The sequence below is a fragment of the Passer montanus genome, unplaced genomic scaffold (assembly GCF_014805655.1).
Source record: "Passer montanus isolate IOZ18808 unplaced genomic scaffold, ASM1480565v1 scaffold21, whole genome shotgun sequence".
In the NCBI taxonomy this organism is placed as follows: Eukaryota; Metazoa; Chordata; class Aves; order Passeriformes; family Passeridae; genus Passer; species Passer montanus.
The window spans coordinates 389,945-405,129 of record NW_024366703.1 but is presented as its reverse complement, the minus strand read 5'-3'; the positions used below and the strand labels follow the sequence as shown (position 1 = coordinate 405,129).

Sequence of the window (15,185 nt, the reverse complement as noted above, 5' to 3'; positions counted from 1 at the left end):
TTTCAGGTCCTTTCTAAAAGAGCTGGCCTTGATGGGAGAGACGCAAGAGCGAGAGCGAGTGCTGGCTCATTTTTCCCAGCGCTACTACGAGTGTAATCCCAATGCCATCTCTTCAGAGGGTAAGAAACTGTGCGTTTCTGTGGGGAGTGTGTGTGTGTGCATGTGTGTGTTGTCAGCTCAGTGAATGTGCTCAAACTGAAACTAGAGAGCAGGCAGAGAGCCTATACTGATGCCTTAGAAGACAGTCCCAGTATGTCATTTCCCTCAAATGACAGATGCTTTAGATTTTTTTTTTTTTTAAACCTGGTCTGGTTGGATGATGCATAATTAGGGCTCAATCCATTCTTAATTTTGACCTTGAACAGATTAGCACAAGAGACACAGTTAGCACACTCCTCACCAAATAGACCCCAGCTCTCAGACCCTCAGCTCAGGGACTATCTAAGTGAGGAAACTTGTGTGCCTGGCATTTCGGGAGCACAGACACTCGCTTTGCACTGTTTCATGTCTTCACACCACTTCTGTGTGCATTCACACAGAATGAGTCTGCTTCTGGGTCTGCCCTGGGCTGGCTCTGGCACTGGTGAGGTCTGGGCTGCCTGGCTGGCAGAGGCTGTGTTGGTCCTGCCTTGCCATGCTAGGAGCTCTGCAGGATTAGCAGCAGCATCACTGCCTGGCTATAGGGGCAGCAGGCTTGGAAGGGAATTTGTATGCTCAGGTTTGGAAGCCTCCTACCTACTTACCTGCAGGCTGTCAGCACTGCAGTGACTGCTGTGTCCCTTGTGTCCAGGGTGGGAGGAGGGGGCTCAGCGCTGTCTTGGAGGCTCAGAGACCCCATAGCCTTCTTAAGATGCTGAGGCACTGGAGCACCAGCTGCAGGGCTGGGCTGGGAGCTCTAATTCCTGTCCTGTGCTTGTGCTGCAGACGGAGCCCACACCCTCACGTGCGCCCTGATGCTGCTAAACACAGATCTGCATGGACATGTAAGTTACCAATGCCACCATTCCAGTCTGTCCCTGTCTGACCTCACCACCCTGAAACCATAGGTGCTCAGGGAAGGGTGAGGATAGTGCCACACAAGTAGGAGCCATGGAACCCTGGGCCCATAAGAGCTTGTCACCCCTAATGTGTTTGGTGAGGAGAGGCAAGAAAGGCTAAATTAGAGGAGGGGATAATGAGGGATGGAGCAGGGCTTTGAAGGAGACTTGCTGAGCTGAAAGATTGAGAGGTGGAACGAGGACAGAAAAGAAAACTGAACAGGAAAAGAAGGTGGGAATGAGACTCCAAAACCAGCTGCCTTTGGGAGCAGGGAGCACACAATTTTGAAAAAGGAGCCTTTTTAAAACTCCGGGAGTCACTGCAAAGCCAGCAGCTTCCCCATACCTGCAAGCAGCCTTCCAAAGACCTGACTGGTCCCTCACCCCTCTGTGCAGATGGGGTGTTTGTTCCTGGGCTATGAGACCTGCTTCAGCCAGCAATGACCTCTGTCCCAAAGGTAATCCTGATGTTTCTCTCTCCCAACTCCCCCAGAACATTGGGAAGAGAATGTCCTGTTCCGACTTCATTGGAAACTTGGAGGGACTCAATGGAGGCACTGATTTCCCCAAGGACCTGCTCAAGGTAAATTTGGTTGTTCTCCATGGCTGGCCAAGCAGAAGTGAGAGCTTTGGGCTGGATCACATGGAGGGCTACCTGAGATGCTATGAATGCAAGATGCATTTACATGCAAGAACAGTGATGATCCCTGAACCTGCAGTTGTGCTCCTGCCTTGCTGAGGGGAACATGGGCTGCTCCATTCCCCCAGCAGGACACTGGAGCTTTGCCTGGGGTTCTGATTCCCTCGTTGCTCTTGCTGTGCCTGTATTGCAGGCAAGGGAGCACACATGGGGCATCTTACTAGGGCTGGTTTGCCCAGCTGCAGCCAGAGGCTTCCTGGCATCAGTCCCGTGGTCCTCAGCCCTTTCTGACTCCCTGAAGCACTGGGACCCAAAACTTTGGCCAGGCCCTGCGACTGGAGCTATCTCTGGTGGCAGAGGTGATGTAGGCAAGGCATCACGATGGGGAGAGTGGGCTGGAGGTTAAAACCTTGGAGCTGGGAACTCCCCACACTGGTGGGACTGGGGGACTCCTGCCTTCTCCCTGCCTGACCCAGTTCCTAGAGGGGCTTGGTCAGGGAAAGCAAGCACCTCTGGCCTTGGACTGCTGTGCTTCTCTGGCATTGCCTGCTCCCAGGAGGATTTTCTGAGCTGCTGTCTCCCTGCCTCAGACCCTGGGAATAGGCTGAGCTCCCATGGGGTCTGCTGGGCAGAAACTGCTGCTGTTGGTGAAGCGCTGCAGTTGGCAAATACTCGTGATGTGGAAGATGGGTTCCCACAGGGTGCTGGAGCCACAACGGGGGGAGGTGGCTGATGAAAAAAGGCAACAGAGGATGAAAAGCTGAGCTCCCTTTTCAGCCTTTGTGGGTCTATTCCTGGTTGTGTCGCTCACCCCATCATTAAGGGGTTACCAGCAGCTCTCAATAGGGCTGTCCTCCCTCTCAGCCCACACTTTGCCAGTAAAAGGAGTTACTCAGGAAAAATTCTCCTCTAATTTTAAACCCAGTTCCAGAAATGGCTTTAGCACACAAAATGGATGGAAACCTATGAAATATGAACCCTGGCCCTTCAGTGCTGCTACACCTTGGAGTATCTGAGCTCCACAGACTTCTTGGTGTGCCCCCTTTGCATCCCTCACTGCCCCATATTTGGGTGCCCACACTTGAGGCATTGCCCTAATAAGCTCAGCCCCTCAGAAAACCAGCAGTTGAAACACATGAGATGAAGTTACCACATCAGATCCCAGACAGAGGGAAATAGGGCAGCAAGGAAGTGCCATGAAGCTACAGGCTTTCTCTCATGAGCAGTGGCCAAGACCTTTGCTGGATGTAGGGAAGTGGAGGAAGGCTGCAGTGCTGCAGCACAGCCCCGCACAGCTCCAGGCAGCCCAGCAGCTGGGAGGCTGCTCTGCTAAAAATGGCCTGTTCCCTCTGCAGCTGCGGCGCTGCCCACCGCCGCTTCAGCCGCCTCTGTACAGGAGCCACGCTGGGAGGGGGAGTGGAAGACAGTGTGAGAACCTCAGCCAGGGCAGGCAGCAGCTCTTCTGAAGCACCTGAAGCACCGCTCCGCTTTGGAAACCCCCTGCCCGTGCTAGGGGGAGTAGGTTTCTGGGGCAGGTGAGAGGGAGAAAGTGCTGTTGGCTTGTGCTGGGAGAACTGGCAAGGGGATCTTGGGCAGCCTTAGCCAGCTCATCCAGAGAAGACACTCTTTCCCTTCTGCCCACTGCTTTTGCCTGTCTGATGCCTTGTGGTCCCTGCACAGGCTCAGGGGCAGACAAACAGGGAAAGGCTCTCCTGCTGCTGTGTCAGCCTGCATTAGCCCTGTTACCCCGAGCAGGATGCTTCCTCCTTGGCAGACCTGGCTGTGGGCTGTGCCTGGGGACCGAGGCTCCTGTGCAAGCGTGCCGCACAGCTGGCTGGCTAATTTTAGCATTCCAGGAGCAAATGCGTTTCCTAAGGGTAAGGGGAGGGGAAGGCAGGCTTCACAGGAGCTTCCCAAACCTGTAGGCCGGGTCTTGGGCAGCTCCAGCACCACAGAAGAAAGGTCCTTAGGCTCTTCCAAGCCTGCCTGGGTAGATAGCACAGGCTGCTACCCCATGGACTTCAGAGCTGGAGGGCTGGAGGTGGCTCCCACCCAAAGCACTCACTACCAGGGAGCTGGGGCAGCAGGGCAGGACCCAGGTGGCTGCAGGGGCACAAGGCCACCATCCCCTGTGACTCTGAGCACAGCCTCAGGAATAAATCTGCAGGGAGCCAGAGCACTCCCCCCATCTCTGGCTGCAGGGAGTCCCAAGATAAACGCAGCATGATGCCTGAGAGCATGTGGCAGCTTGAGTCAGACGAGAACTTTATCTGCTACTAGATAATACGTGTAAACAGTCCCATTTTTATGCAGAAGCAATGAAAACACTTGAAGAGCTTTCACAGCTGAGCATCACATCCCCCTCACTGCCAGTACCTCACTATGCCCTGCACAGCACTGCTGCTGGAACTAAGGCAGTGCTGCCTTACCAGCAGTGCTGCTGGAAACCCTTTGTCTCTGAAAGCTCCCCTGGAGAACTCTACTCTGCAGGCAGGGCTGCCCAGCTCTCCAGCTGAGATGTCCCCCTGAGCAGGCATGGAGCCATGCCAGGGATATAAGAGCCCATATAATGCTGTGCCTGACGATGCCCACATCTGCAGGCTTGGGCCTGAACTCCTGTGGCCATATGACAGCAGCTGCCCATGCAACAAGGGAGGAGGTGGAAGCAGGACATCCTGGAGCTGGTGCTGTTTTGGTTAGCTCTTGAGATGTTGCTTTTCTCTTGACAGTGTGATTCCAGCCCAGGCCCCCTGGGATTTCACTCACCATTGCTGATTGTCTGTTACATTTCAGATGTGGATTTGACCTTTATGTGATTGATCACTTTGTGGAGCCTTAGCTCGTCCCCATCTTCTTTACTCTTTTAGCTTAACCTTGTGTTTCACTGACTGGCAGAAAAAACAGTAGGGCCAAATTGGGCCCCATTTCTCACCAGCACTGCTTAGCAATTGCAGGAGTGAGCCAAATCCGTGCTGCCTGCCAGCCTAGGAGCCCAGAGCACGTCATAGATGTTAATGAATTAAGCCTGACAATGCAGTCGGGTCCTCGGGGGAGGAAGGTAGGATGGGCCCCCACCTTCCAGCTTGGAGGCACAACAGCAGGGCTCAGACGCTCAGAGTGCTGGGTAAGTGATTAGCAATGTGGGAAGAAAGCCCTGGCTCCCACCTCTGAGCTATAATCACAGGAATGCTTGCTCAGTCTAATCCCCTGGGCTATTTTTTTTTTTTTGCCTGTTTCCCCTGGGAACGATGGGCTGCCCTGCTTCTGTCTCCCATGGCTCCCCTGGGCTTCAGGGCAGCCCAGTACATCTGATGTGCCAGACATCCATGCCCCCTCCCTCACAAGTTGTGTCAAATGATCACTATGCCAAACAGGTAGGACAGAGTGGAAAATTTCCCCCTCTCCACTGGCTGCATCTCCTGATCAGTCAAGCCTAACTAAATTACGTATCGATCCTTGTGCTTTCTGCAAGGATGCCCAGCTTTTGCTTCTTCACAGGAGCAGCTGCCTAAGTGCCTGAAGCGTCTTTGTCCTGCCCGTAACCAGCCGGGTGACTGTAGCTACCGCTGTTTCCGGCCTGACCTGGGAGGGACAGGCAAGAGGCTGAAATGTGGGGAGGGCACTGTAGGTGGAAGGTCTGAGCACATGTCCACTGGACCCATCTCCTGAAGGTTTTGTAGGTCCCTGGTGTGGCCCGAGCTGCAGCAGCAGCAGCTCTGAAACTTGCCCAGCTGGAGCCGAGTGGAGGTGCCTGTCACCTGGCCCCTGGAGCTCGGGCGATGTCACCACCGCGGCCCCCCAGGAAGGCACAGCCACCTGCTCCCGCTCTCCGCGGGAAGGAGGCAGGGACGGCCGGGCGGTGCAGCTCGGGCGGCGGGGCTGCCGTCCCCGCGGTGGGCTGCCCGCCCCGGCCCCTCGGCGCGGCCCGGCCGGGCTCCGCGCCGGGCGCTCCGCCGCCCCCCCGCGCCGCCGGCAGCATGATCGGCGTCAACAGCATCAACAGCAGCGCGGGGCGCATGCGGTCCCGCTCCATGTGCTCGGTGCGCTACGGGCGCAACTACCGCGGCGTGGAGACCTTCTGCTACGGCTGGCCCCAGCGCTCCCGCACCCTCAAGCCGGTGCTCTACACCGACCTGGTGGTCAGCCGCATCCAGAGCCGCCGTAAGAAGAAGCCGGTAAGCGGCGGGTCGGGGGAGCGGGGAGCGCCGCGGAGGGATGCTCAGCGCTGCGCCCCGGCGGGGACATGGGCGGGTGGACATGCTCGGACAGTCGCCGTCCTGCCCGCTGCAAAAGCCTCAGCCCTAGTACGGATGTAGCGAGCAGGCAGCCCTATCTCCGTCTCCTGCCTGCTTTCTGCGGAGCCGGGTCTCCACCATGCCCCCTCCGCCGGAGGGTCCTGTCCCCAAGTCTAGATTTCTCCCCCCGCCATCCCACCCCGATCACGGGAGTGGCGGGAGCGCGGCGAGACCTGGGTGACATTGCGCCGCTTACAGTGGTCTGGCAGCAGTGCTTGCTCGAAAACATCGCTGCGAGAGGAATCCAGGACAGAGCCGTACCGCTAGGACCTGCCCTACGGCTTAGCACAAGTGACAGGCTCCGCGGGCTCGCTGCCAGGGGCTGCTCTGCGCCGTGCCCTGGCCAGCCCGGCCGGGGCAGGCTGGCACCCACCTGGGCGTCAGGGAGAGCCGCAAGGCTGCGCGGAGGGTAACGCCGCAGCCCCGGCTCCCAGCCGAGCGGAGTTTGAGAGCAAGGAGCGGCTGGACAAAAAAGGGCTTTTTACTGCCAGGAGCTGGCTCGCTGGGAGCCGTCATCCCTTTTGGAGATGTTAGGCTGGTGCGCATCGGTCCTAGGTGGGAAGAAGCGAGCAGGCTGTCTCTGGGCGGGTCGTGCCTCGCTCGGGTGCCTGCCTCGGGTGTAATAGAGCGTTCACCAGCCCCCTCCTCGCAGGCAGGCTGGGGCAGAGCAGTCAGGGTTGCCCCAGAGCTCTCGGGCTGCCCCCGTGGGCAGAGCCAGCCCGGCGGGGCCGGGCAGCCGCGCTGCTGTCATAGCGCAGTACGGTCTGGGGGCAGCATTAAGTTGTGACGCACTCGGATGGAAACATGCACTTGGGAGACGCTCGGTCGCCGCTTCCCGCGCTGAGGGGCTGCTCTGGGAAGGGGCTGCTGTCCTGGGGGTGATAGCTGCCTGGGCAGCGAGCGGCTTAAATATTTTGAAAGAGGCTGATGCAGCTTACCATGTTACTGAGTCAAAAGTGTGGGGCCGGGATGGGTAGCTGTCACCTGCTGCCACCCATGACTGCAGCAGGGTGGAAGGTGATGCACAGGACATTTGTCCCCGTGACAGCCCCTTCTATGGGAGTAAAAGTCTGTGCCCAAGTCAGTCTGCTCTGTGTGCACACAGGAACCCTTCTGCAGCAGAGGGGAGGGAGGGAAGGAGGAACTTGGTGGGGTATATGCACTAAGGCTGGTATGTGCCAGGTGATGAGTTGTTCTTGAGCATGGGTTGTGCTTGCTGTGGAGGTGCAGGAGGTGGGGGGTTGGGGGGGTGGAATCTGCCAAGATGAATTAGGGACCCTACATAGGTACAGTTCTGACATACAGCCCTGATCTGACCCTGCTGTTTGGATCAGTGCAGCTGGGACATCTGTGTGCCTGGGGGACCTCACAGAGCTTTATGGCTGGATGTAGCAAAGATATTTTGCTAAGATAAAGTTGGGGACAGCCAGCAATTGAGCTTTCATATTTAAATGCTCTCAGTCAGAGAGAGAGGTAGAACGACTGCAGGGAGGGTGCTTGGTGGCTGTGAAGTCTGTCATGAATGTCATGAACCCATGGCTAGTCACAGGGCTGACAAAGAGAAAGGGGAGCCTTGATATGCACCTTGCTGCATGGAGAGCTGAGCACTGTGTTTAACAGAGGAGCAAGCAGACTGGAAAGGGGATGTATCCATAAGAGTTACGATGCATAAAAGAAGCACTCCAGAAAGGGTTAAAATCCTCGTCCGGATGCTGAAATTCCTGCCTCAACCTTCATCTGTCACTTGACTGCTGGGCTACAGCCCTTAGTGCAGTCCCATGCCAAAGCTGTGTTCAAGCCAGCTTGTTGCTCAGCTCCACAGATCACTGGATCTTGCCTCTGGTCTGTTCTGAGCTGAGGAGCTGAAGGCGGGTGTCTTGTCCCTACCCTGCTTACGTAGGCTGTCCCAGCATGGCTGGGCTAGAACATCAGAGCCACCTGCCTCTTGCCAGTGCAGCCCCTCAACTGTCCTTGAGACATTTGGTAGAGCAGGACACACGGACAGCCTCTCAGCCTCCTTTTGGGAGGGAAAGCACCAAAGAAAGATGTTGATTCAGTTAGAAATCCCCCTGGGACAGCACATTCCTGGGTCTCTTTAGCGCTGCGCATGTCTAGGGCAGAGCTGGCTGATTGGCCTGGCGTGCTGCAATGGTGAGCTCATAACCCAGCAAAAAACCCCAACCATGCCTGGGGTCATCGTCCATAGTGGCATGTGGCCAGTGCCCAGCTTTCTCTTGGCTAGTACTTGCAAGCTCAGAGATGCCAAGGAGTTGCTGTACTTTTGGCCCAGGGGAAATGAACCCACAGAGCAAAGAGAGTCTGGAGAGAGGGACGTGCTGAGCGATGAATCCGGTGTCTCTGCTGACGTGGTTGTGAGCTGGGCTTCAGGAGCCTACATCACCTGCACTTCCCAAACAGAAACTATCTGTACACCAGAATTGTGTGGACCGACAGGCAGTGGCTCTGCTATGGGACTAGAACAGCAGGCTGGGCTTTGTGGCTGGAATGCATCTCCTCAGCCAGGACTTGGGCTGAGTCCACCAGCTTTGTACCTGAGATTGGTTTTGGTTGGGGCTGGTGTTTAGCCAAGCAGAATTTTGGCAGGTTTTAAGAGTAGATGTAAAACTCCGTGTTGCCTTCTCAGTCACACAGTTTTCCTGTTTGCCTCTCACTGTCTCCTTGCACAGGAGTGTTGAGCAGCCCCTGCTTCCTGCCTCTGAGGTGGTACTTGGCAGCCCCTGCTGGTAATGGGCTTGGTGGGATGCTCTTGGGGCTTGTAGCAGGGCAGCTGGAGCCTTTTGAAGCCATAAGGCAATTCAGCCTTTGAAGTATTCAGCCAGAGTCCCAGGGCCCAGGTTTTTGTAACACAGTATTCTGCCAGGCTGTTACCCAGCACTGTGCTATCCCAAATTACTCCTCGAGCATCTTCTATTAGCTCATTCACTCATCATTTAGCAGCAATCCTTCTGCAAGCCCTGCACAGGGCTGGGGTCCTCTCCAGCCCTCCAAAATCCCTGCTCAGCTGGCTCACATCACTCTTCCTTGGGGCAGGGAGCTGACACTTCTGTGTATCACCAATGAGCCAGATGTGTGCCACTCTGCCTGCTCTTTCTGAGGTGCTTTTTCTTCTGAGGTGCTTTAGTTTCCAGTGCCCACTACTCTGCCATTTTTTTTAGTCTCCTTTTTGTGCTTGTTGGTTCTCAGTATTTTTCAGCAGTAAGATCCCTTCCCTTCTGTTTCCCATAGTGACTCCTTATCATCTGCATTTCTCTGAGATCCTGCTTATCCCCCTGCTCTGCTCCCAGATTATGTTCTGCAGGGCTTTGGATTGCTTTTTTCCTCCCAGATTCTTCTCTAAGTCTCTTTGCTCCTCTGGCTGCCTTGCTGCCAGCCCACTGGTTGGTACCTCCTGCTCACAAGTTAGCATCCTGCCCCTCTGGCACTGGGACTGGATGAATGGGTCTGGGATCAAATCTTCTCTCAGGCTCTGAGGCCATTACCTCTTTATAGGTCTCCTGTCTTCCCAGGAGAGAACTGAACCCTACTTTCTGCCTGCTAGATTGAGACGATCCTTTCCTCCTCTGAGAAACGAGCTGGTGCTATGCCAGCATTTCCCCAGCGGGAAAGTGTGGAAGGAGCTGGGTTCCCACTCCATCCTGGCTGCTGCGCCTCCTGGGAGTGATGGATGTCCCTTCCCCAGACACCGCTGGGGCTGTCTGCTGGCCAGCATTCCCGGGCCCCTGCACGCCTCCAGCTGTACTTTCTCAGCCCCCAGCAAGATTTCTCAGTAGCAGTCTCCAGCCCAGTGATGGATGTTGACAGCTGCATGAACAGCCTGTGCAAGACTCGATTATTTTCCTTCAAGGATGATGCCTTCCAGATCTTGCTCTGAAGCCCTCTGTGAGCGCTGTATTGAAACCTTCTCTGGAGCCTCCCTGACTGCAGGGCTGTGCTGAGCACTGCTGGCTTGCACCCAGCTCAAACTGGACAAACACTTGGGAGTGGGGCCCTGGAGTATCCTGCTGCAGGCAGGCTTAGCTTGTTCATGTGAAGAAATACAGGCAGCTGACCCTGCCTTGCTCAGATGGGTGTTGTTTGGGTCTCCAAGGAGGGAGAAATGTTTGGAGGTGCTGGGAGGGGGTGGAGGCAGGCCACAGCCTCTCCAAGCTCCTGCCTTGACCAGCCAAGAAGACAAGGTGCTCTGAGGGCCTCATGAAGGACAGCATGCTAGGGTCTCTGCCAGGGCAGGGCCAGCAGTGCTGAAGTCTCTCACCAAGTGTGCTCCTGTGGGAGCAATGCCTTGCTGGGGAGTGCTGGGTGCTGCCGTGAGCTGGTCTCTGCCAGCCCAGGGTGGGTGGCTCACTGCAGTGAAGTTGTCAGCTGTGGTCTCTTGTGGCATGGAGCTTCTGGAAGCCCTGGAGCAGGCTGAGGTTCCAGTGAGCAGGGTGAAGGCATGCAGCAATGAAGTCTGTCCCAAAAGCTTGCTCTCCTTGGGCTCAGGCCTCCTGAAGGCTGTCATTTTTACCAGCCTGAAACACCCTGGGATAGGGAGAAACAGCTCTCCCAAGCACTTGGAAATGTTAGGTGTGCCTCACCATTGTGCTGCTAACACTGTGGCACTGTCACAGGCAGGTAGAGACAAAGGGTAGGAGAGGGCAAAATGCCAGGACTATCCCCAGCAATTCTTTGGGGTGTGGGGTGGTTTGCAGATCCCGTGGTCCCCAGGACAAGGTGTCTGTAACCTTAAATCGAGGTCACCTGGCTAGCCTAGACAGGACAGATCTGGACTAGAACAAACTGGCATGAGATTACTTTGACCTCCAGAGGCCCTAAGCCAGTCTGGCGTGCCTCCTCTGTTCTCCAGAGCAGACCCCCAGCCTGGTGTCCTGCTGACCCCCCACTCTTCTCTCTGCAGGCGCTGTACGGCTCCATCAAGAACGAGAAGCTGCAGTGGGCCATGTGAGTACCCCTGGGGGGATGCTGCTGCATGGCTCTGGGTGGGCAGGGAATCCACCCAGCCCCAGAGGCCACACAAACCATGATGCTGCAGGGCAGCTGCCCCTGTGAGGATGAGGGAAGGAGAGGGAGCTTGGGATGGGCTGGGCTGGGGTGCAGGCAGTGTACCCCTGGCTGCCCTCAACCTTGCCATGGGGCCCCTTCTCCAGCGTGCTGGGGGAAAACCACCTGAGCTTGGCTTCTTACAGCTTCAGGCTGGGTTTGTGCCTTGGTGGCTGTCCAGGGTGGGAACAGACGGGCTGTGGAGGTGCCGTGGCTGTGCCGGGGCCCGCAGGGTGCCTGCACCCTCGCCCACAGCTGCCATCTCCAGCAGCAGGAGCGGCCGCGCCTGCGCTGCGGGGATTAATCAGCCTGGTGCTACCCAGCGCTGAGCGGTGCACTCGACCGCTGCCATGGAGACGCCGGCAGATGCTGAGGGGTTTAATTAGCAGCAGCAGCTGAGGGAGTGGGGAGGCAGCAGCTCTGGGCTCCCACATCTTCCTGCGGACGGGGGAGCGGCACCGGAGCAGCCTGCCCACACTGGGGGCACACCCGTTCCTGCTGCTGCCCAAGGCCTTCCTGCCACAGTCCCCCTGCACCCCTTTGCCTCTGGCTCTGAGCCCCGTAGTGTGGTGCCACCCTTAAAATCCCCACATTTGGGGGTCTCTCCTTTTGGGGGGCAGTGCATTCTATACCCTCCTTCCTACCAGCTGGAGACCTGTGAGCCTGTATGCCATGGGCTAGGGGGCTGTGGTAGTGCCAAGCCTTGGGGTACTGCTCCTCCATCACTTCTGGCTCATCAGCCTGGCTGGCATCTGTTGCACTCCTACCCAAAAAAAGGCTTTTCACTCCCTGGGGCAGGCAGGGGTCCCACCCTGAATCAGCAGCAAAAGCCCAATGCCATGTCTTTCAGGGGACCAGGCAGCACCTCAGCTCTCTAGAGAGACAGGGGCTCACGGGCATGGCTAGGTTTGGGATGCTGATGGAAGACTGCTCATCCTGGCCTGCTGCTCCTGGCTTCCCTTTCAGAAGCCAGGCCTAAAAGTGGCACCAACCAGTGGGGAACTTGGTATTTCCTGTCCCTAGAATGGTAACAAACTTTTTCCTCACCCAAATCTGATTGGCAGAGATGAAGAGGAGCTAAGAAAGTCCCTCTCGGAGCTGGCAGATCCCAACCCAAAGTCCATCAAGCGCATCAGCAGCTGCAGTAACCCCTTCCTGGACTTTTCCCAGGATGCCAGCATTGCCACTTACAAGCACGGGCTGTTAGTCCGCAAGATCCACGCCGATCCCGACTGCAAGAAAAGTAGGTGTCAGGGGAGCCCATGGGGGGCACTTGGGGCAAGAGGGCACCAGTGAACTCCAGAACTGAATGGGAAGCAGGGCAGGAGTCACTATGTGATGTCAGTCTGTAGCTTTATGCCAGCCTCCAGCATCAGTGCCCCGTCTGTCTGGCTGTGCCAGGCATAATTCAGCCCTCAGGCTGGGGAGCTGGAAAGCCTCTCCCTGCCCACAGCACTGGGAAAGGGGCAGGCAGGGTGGTGGGGTGGGATCTCTGGGGGTTGCAACCCTGCCCCAGGATTGTGTGGGTGAAGGGAAGCACCCTGTGGTGTGATAGACAAGGCACACAGCGGGCTGCAGCTGGTTGGGCACTGCCAGGCACGTTCACCGTATTCCCAATAAAATCCCTCCTAAGCCCTGGCCGTCTAATGCTGCCTAGAAGTGATTAGATGCAGCCGCCCTTCAAAGGCAGCATTACCTGGCAGGCAGCACTGCCTTGTCCCCACGCCTGAGCAGGGAGCAGCAGTGAAGCCGAGCACAAGCAGCGAGGCGGGAGCACAGGGGGGGCACAGCACAGCCGGCCCCGGGAGGCAGCAGCAGCCCCCCTGCAGCAGCAGCCCCCCTGCAGCAGCACCATCTGCCAGCCACGTGGCCTGCACGGGCTCAGGTGCACAGGGACAGTGCTGGCGTGCTGCCCGTCCCGGGGGTGGGGTGACGTGCGTCCTGGCAGGGCTGGCTGGAGGAGGGTGGGGGGCGGCTCTTCCCCCCCGCTCAGTTCTGATGCTGATGTCTGAGCTGCTCTCTCCTCCCTGGCAGCACCCCGAGGGAAGCGCGGCTGGAAGCCCTTCCACGCCATCCTGAAGGGAATGATTCTCTACCTGCAGAAGGTAGGCAGCAAGGCCACCCACATCCGCACCTGGGAGAGGGATTGTCCCCAGTCCAGAGAGACAGCAGTCTCCACAGCAGTGGGAGAGGACCTGCAGCACAGCATTGCAAAGCCTCGCCTAAGCAGACTCAGCACCCTCTATGCCTGAGCTGTTGCTTGGGGACCTGGTGGCATCCCTGTTCCCGGGGTGCTTGGGTACAGCTTGGGCAGTGAAAGGCGCTGCTAACTGAGAGCGCTGCCTGCGGGGGGCTTGGCTGGGAAGAGAAGGGCACCAGGGTCTTTCCCTGACTGGAGAGTTGGGCTGCACATCCAGTTCCCTGCAGGCACACACACAGAACTGGGGGCAGCGGGGAACAGCCCCCTGTGCTGTTGCCAAGCCAATGTGCCTGGGTTGTGTAGCCTCTCTCCAGGGGTGTAGCATGAGCTGGAAGCAGCGTCCACAGCTGCCTGGTGAAGGGTGATCTCCAAGCCCTGCCACAGCCAGCACTAGTCTGCAGTTCCTGAAACCTCAGAGCTGACTCATGGTGGGGTGCATCCCTGAGCTGGCTCTGAAACACCCCATGCTTTGCAGGAGGAGTATAAGCCAGGGAAGGCACTGGCAGAAGAAGAACTGAAGAATGCCATTAGCATCCACCATTCGCTTGCCACACGGGCATCTGACTACAGCAAGCGACCCAATGTCTTCTACCTCAGGACAGCTGACTGGAGGGTCTTCCTTTTCCAAGCACAGTGAGTCCTTCAGGATCCCTGGCTGGGCCCCATGCTGGGGCACAGAAGCTCCCCTGCCTTGAGTCAAGGTGGGATGGGGCTTAGAGCCACCTTGTTCTGTTCTCTCCTGTCCTGGCCCTTTCTGGAAGGAGAGGGACCTGGTGTCAGTGCTGATGCCCAGCTCCTCTTTTTCCTACCCTGCTGGGCTCAAGTTGCCTGTGGGTAGAGTCCCAGGTGCCATGGCTGGCGATGGCCAAGCCTGGGGGACTCAGACCTTGTCTGTGGAGCAGATCCCTCTGTCTTTGACAAAGACAGCCCATGTGTATTTTGGCCTTTTTTCTCAGGAACCCCGAACAGATGCACTCGTGGATCACGCGCATCAACGTGGTGGCAGCCATGTTCTCTGCGCCCCCCTTCCCCGCAGCCATCGGCTCCCAGAAGAAGTTCAGCCGCCCGCTGCTGCCCAGCTCCTGCACCAGGCTGTCTCAGGTGGGCCACAGCAGGGGGACAATGGTGACCCTGGGACAAACCCCCGGATCTGCCAGTGGCACATTCCCTCTGGTGGGATCTGTGTGGTGCCATGCATCCAGCTGCCTCCCCAGTGAGGTGAAGGGGAGACAGAGAAAATGGGTACTGAGACTGGGGGCAGACAGTGGGGGCTTGTTCCTTGCAGTGGGGCTGGAGTCAGGTGATGGTCAGACCATGGAGGAGAAAGTGGTCCCACATCACGGCTTGCAAGGTCCTGCCAGGGACCTTGAAAGGCAACTGACTGGAGGGATTAGCTAGCACTCGTGCATACCAGGGCAGTTATTCATAGAGCAGAAAGGATTTAAAAAAAACACCAGCCTAGTTTTAGAGGGATTAAATTCTGCTCTAAGACTGCAGTCAACCCCCCTATGAGGTGAGAGCAGATTGCCCCCAAGAGCCTGTGATTTTGCCTGCCATTATTAAAAAAAAAATAAAAAAATCAAACCCAGCAGCAGAAGCGGAGATCCTGGCTGCTCCTAGAAGAGGAAAAACCTGTTCTGTCCCTGGCCATCTCACACTAACAGGGGGACAGAGCAGGGCACTGACATGGTGCCACCCTTCCCCAGGAGGAGCAGGTGAAGAACCATGAGACCAAGTTCAAGACAATGTCAGCGGAGCTGCTGGAGCATCGTTCCTCACTGCCTGAGAAGAAGGTGAAAGGCAAGGAGTACGAGGAGCTAAAGCAGAAGGAAGAGTACCTGGAATTTGAGGTAAGCTGGAAGATGTCCCCCTCTGCCCCTACCTGTTTGGCCATCCTCAGTGATGGGACTAATCCATCCCATCAGCTGAATTACACTGCCACTGCCGAATTACAC

General features: G+C 57.0%; 1 protein-coding gene across 1 annotated transcript in view; it reads left to right on the top strand.

The window, feature by feature from the left end:
* Positions 1 to 15,185, top strand: part of PSD (pleckstrin and Sec7 domain containing) — a 37,994-nt gene that overhangs the window by 20,858 nt on the left and 1,951 nt on the right. The window contains exons 8-16 of the mRNA XM_039708765.1: positions 7 to 119; positions 925 to 983; positions 1,531 to 1,620; positions 10,888 to 10,931; positions 12,095 to 12,273; positions 13,065 to 13,135; positions 13,706 to 13,863; positions 14,187 to 14,331; positions 14,937 to 15,080. Of these exons, the coding sequence (XP_039564699.1) occupies positions 7 to 119; positions 925 to 983; positions 1,531 to 1,620; positions 10,888 to 10,931; positions 12,095 to 12,273; positions 13,065 to 13,135; positions 13,706 to 13,863; positions 14,187 to 14,331; positions 14,937 to 15,080 (1,003 nt within the window). The remainder of the gene's footprint in view (positions 1 to 6; positions 120 to 924; positions 984 to 1,530; positions 1,621 to 10,887; positions 10,932 to 12,094; positions 12,274 to 13,064; positions 13,136 to 13,705; positions 13,864 to 14,186; positions 14,332 to 14,936; positions 15,081 to 15,185) is intronic.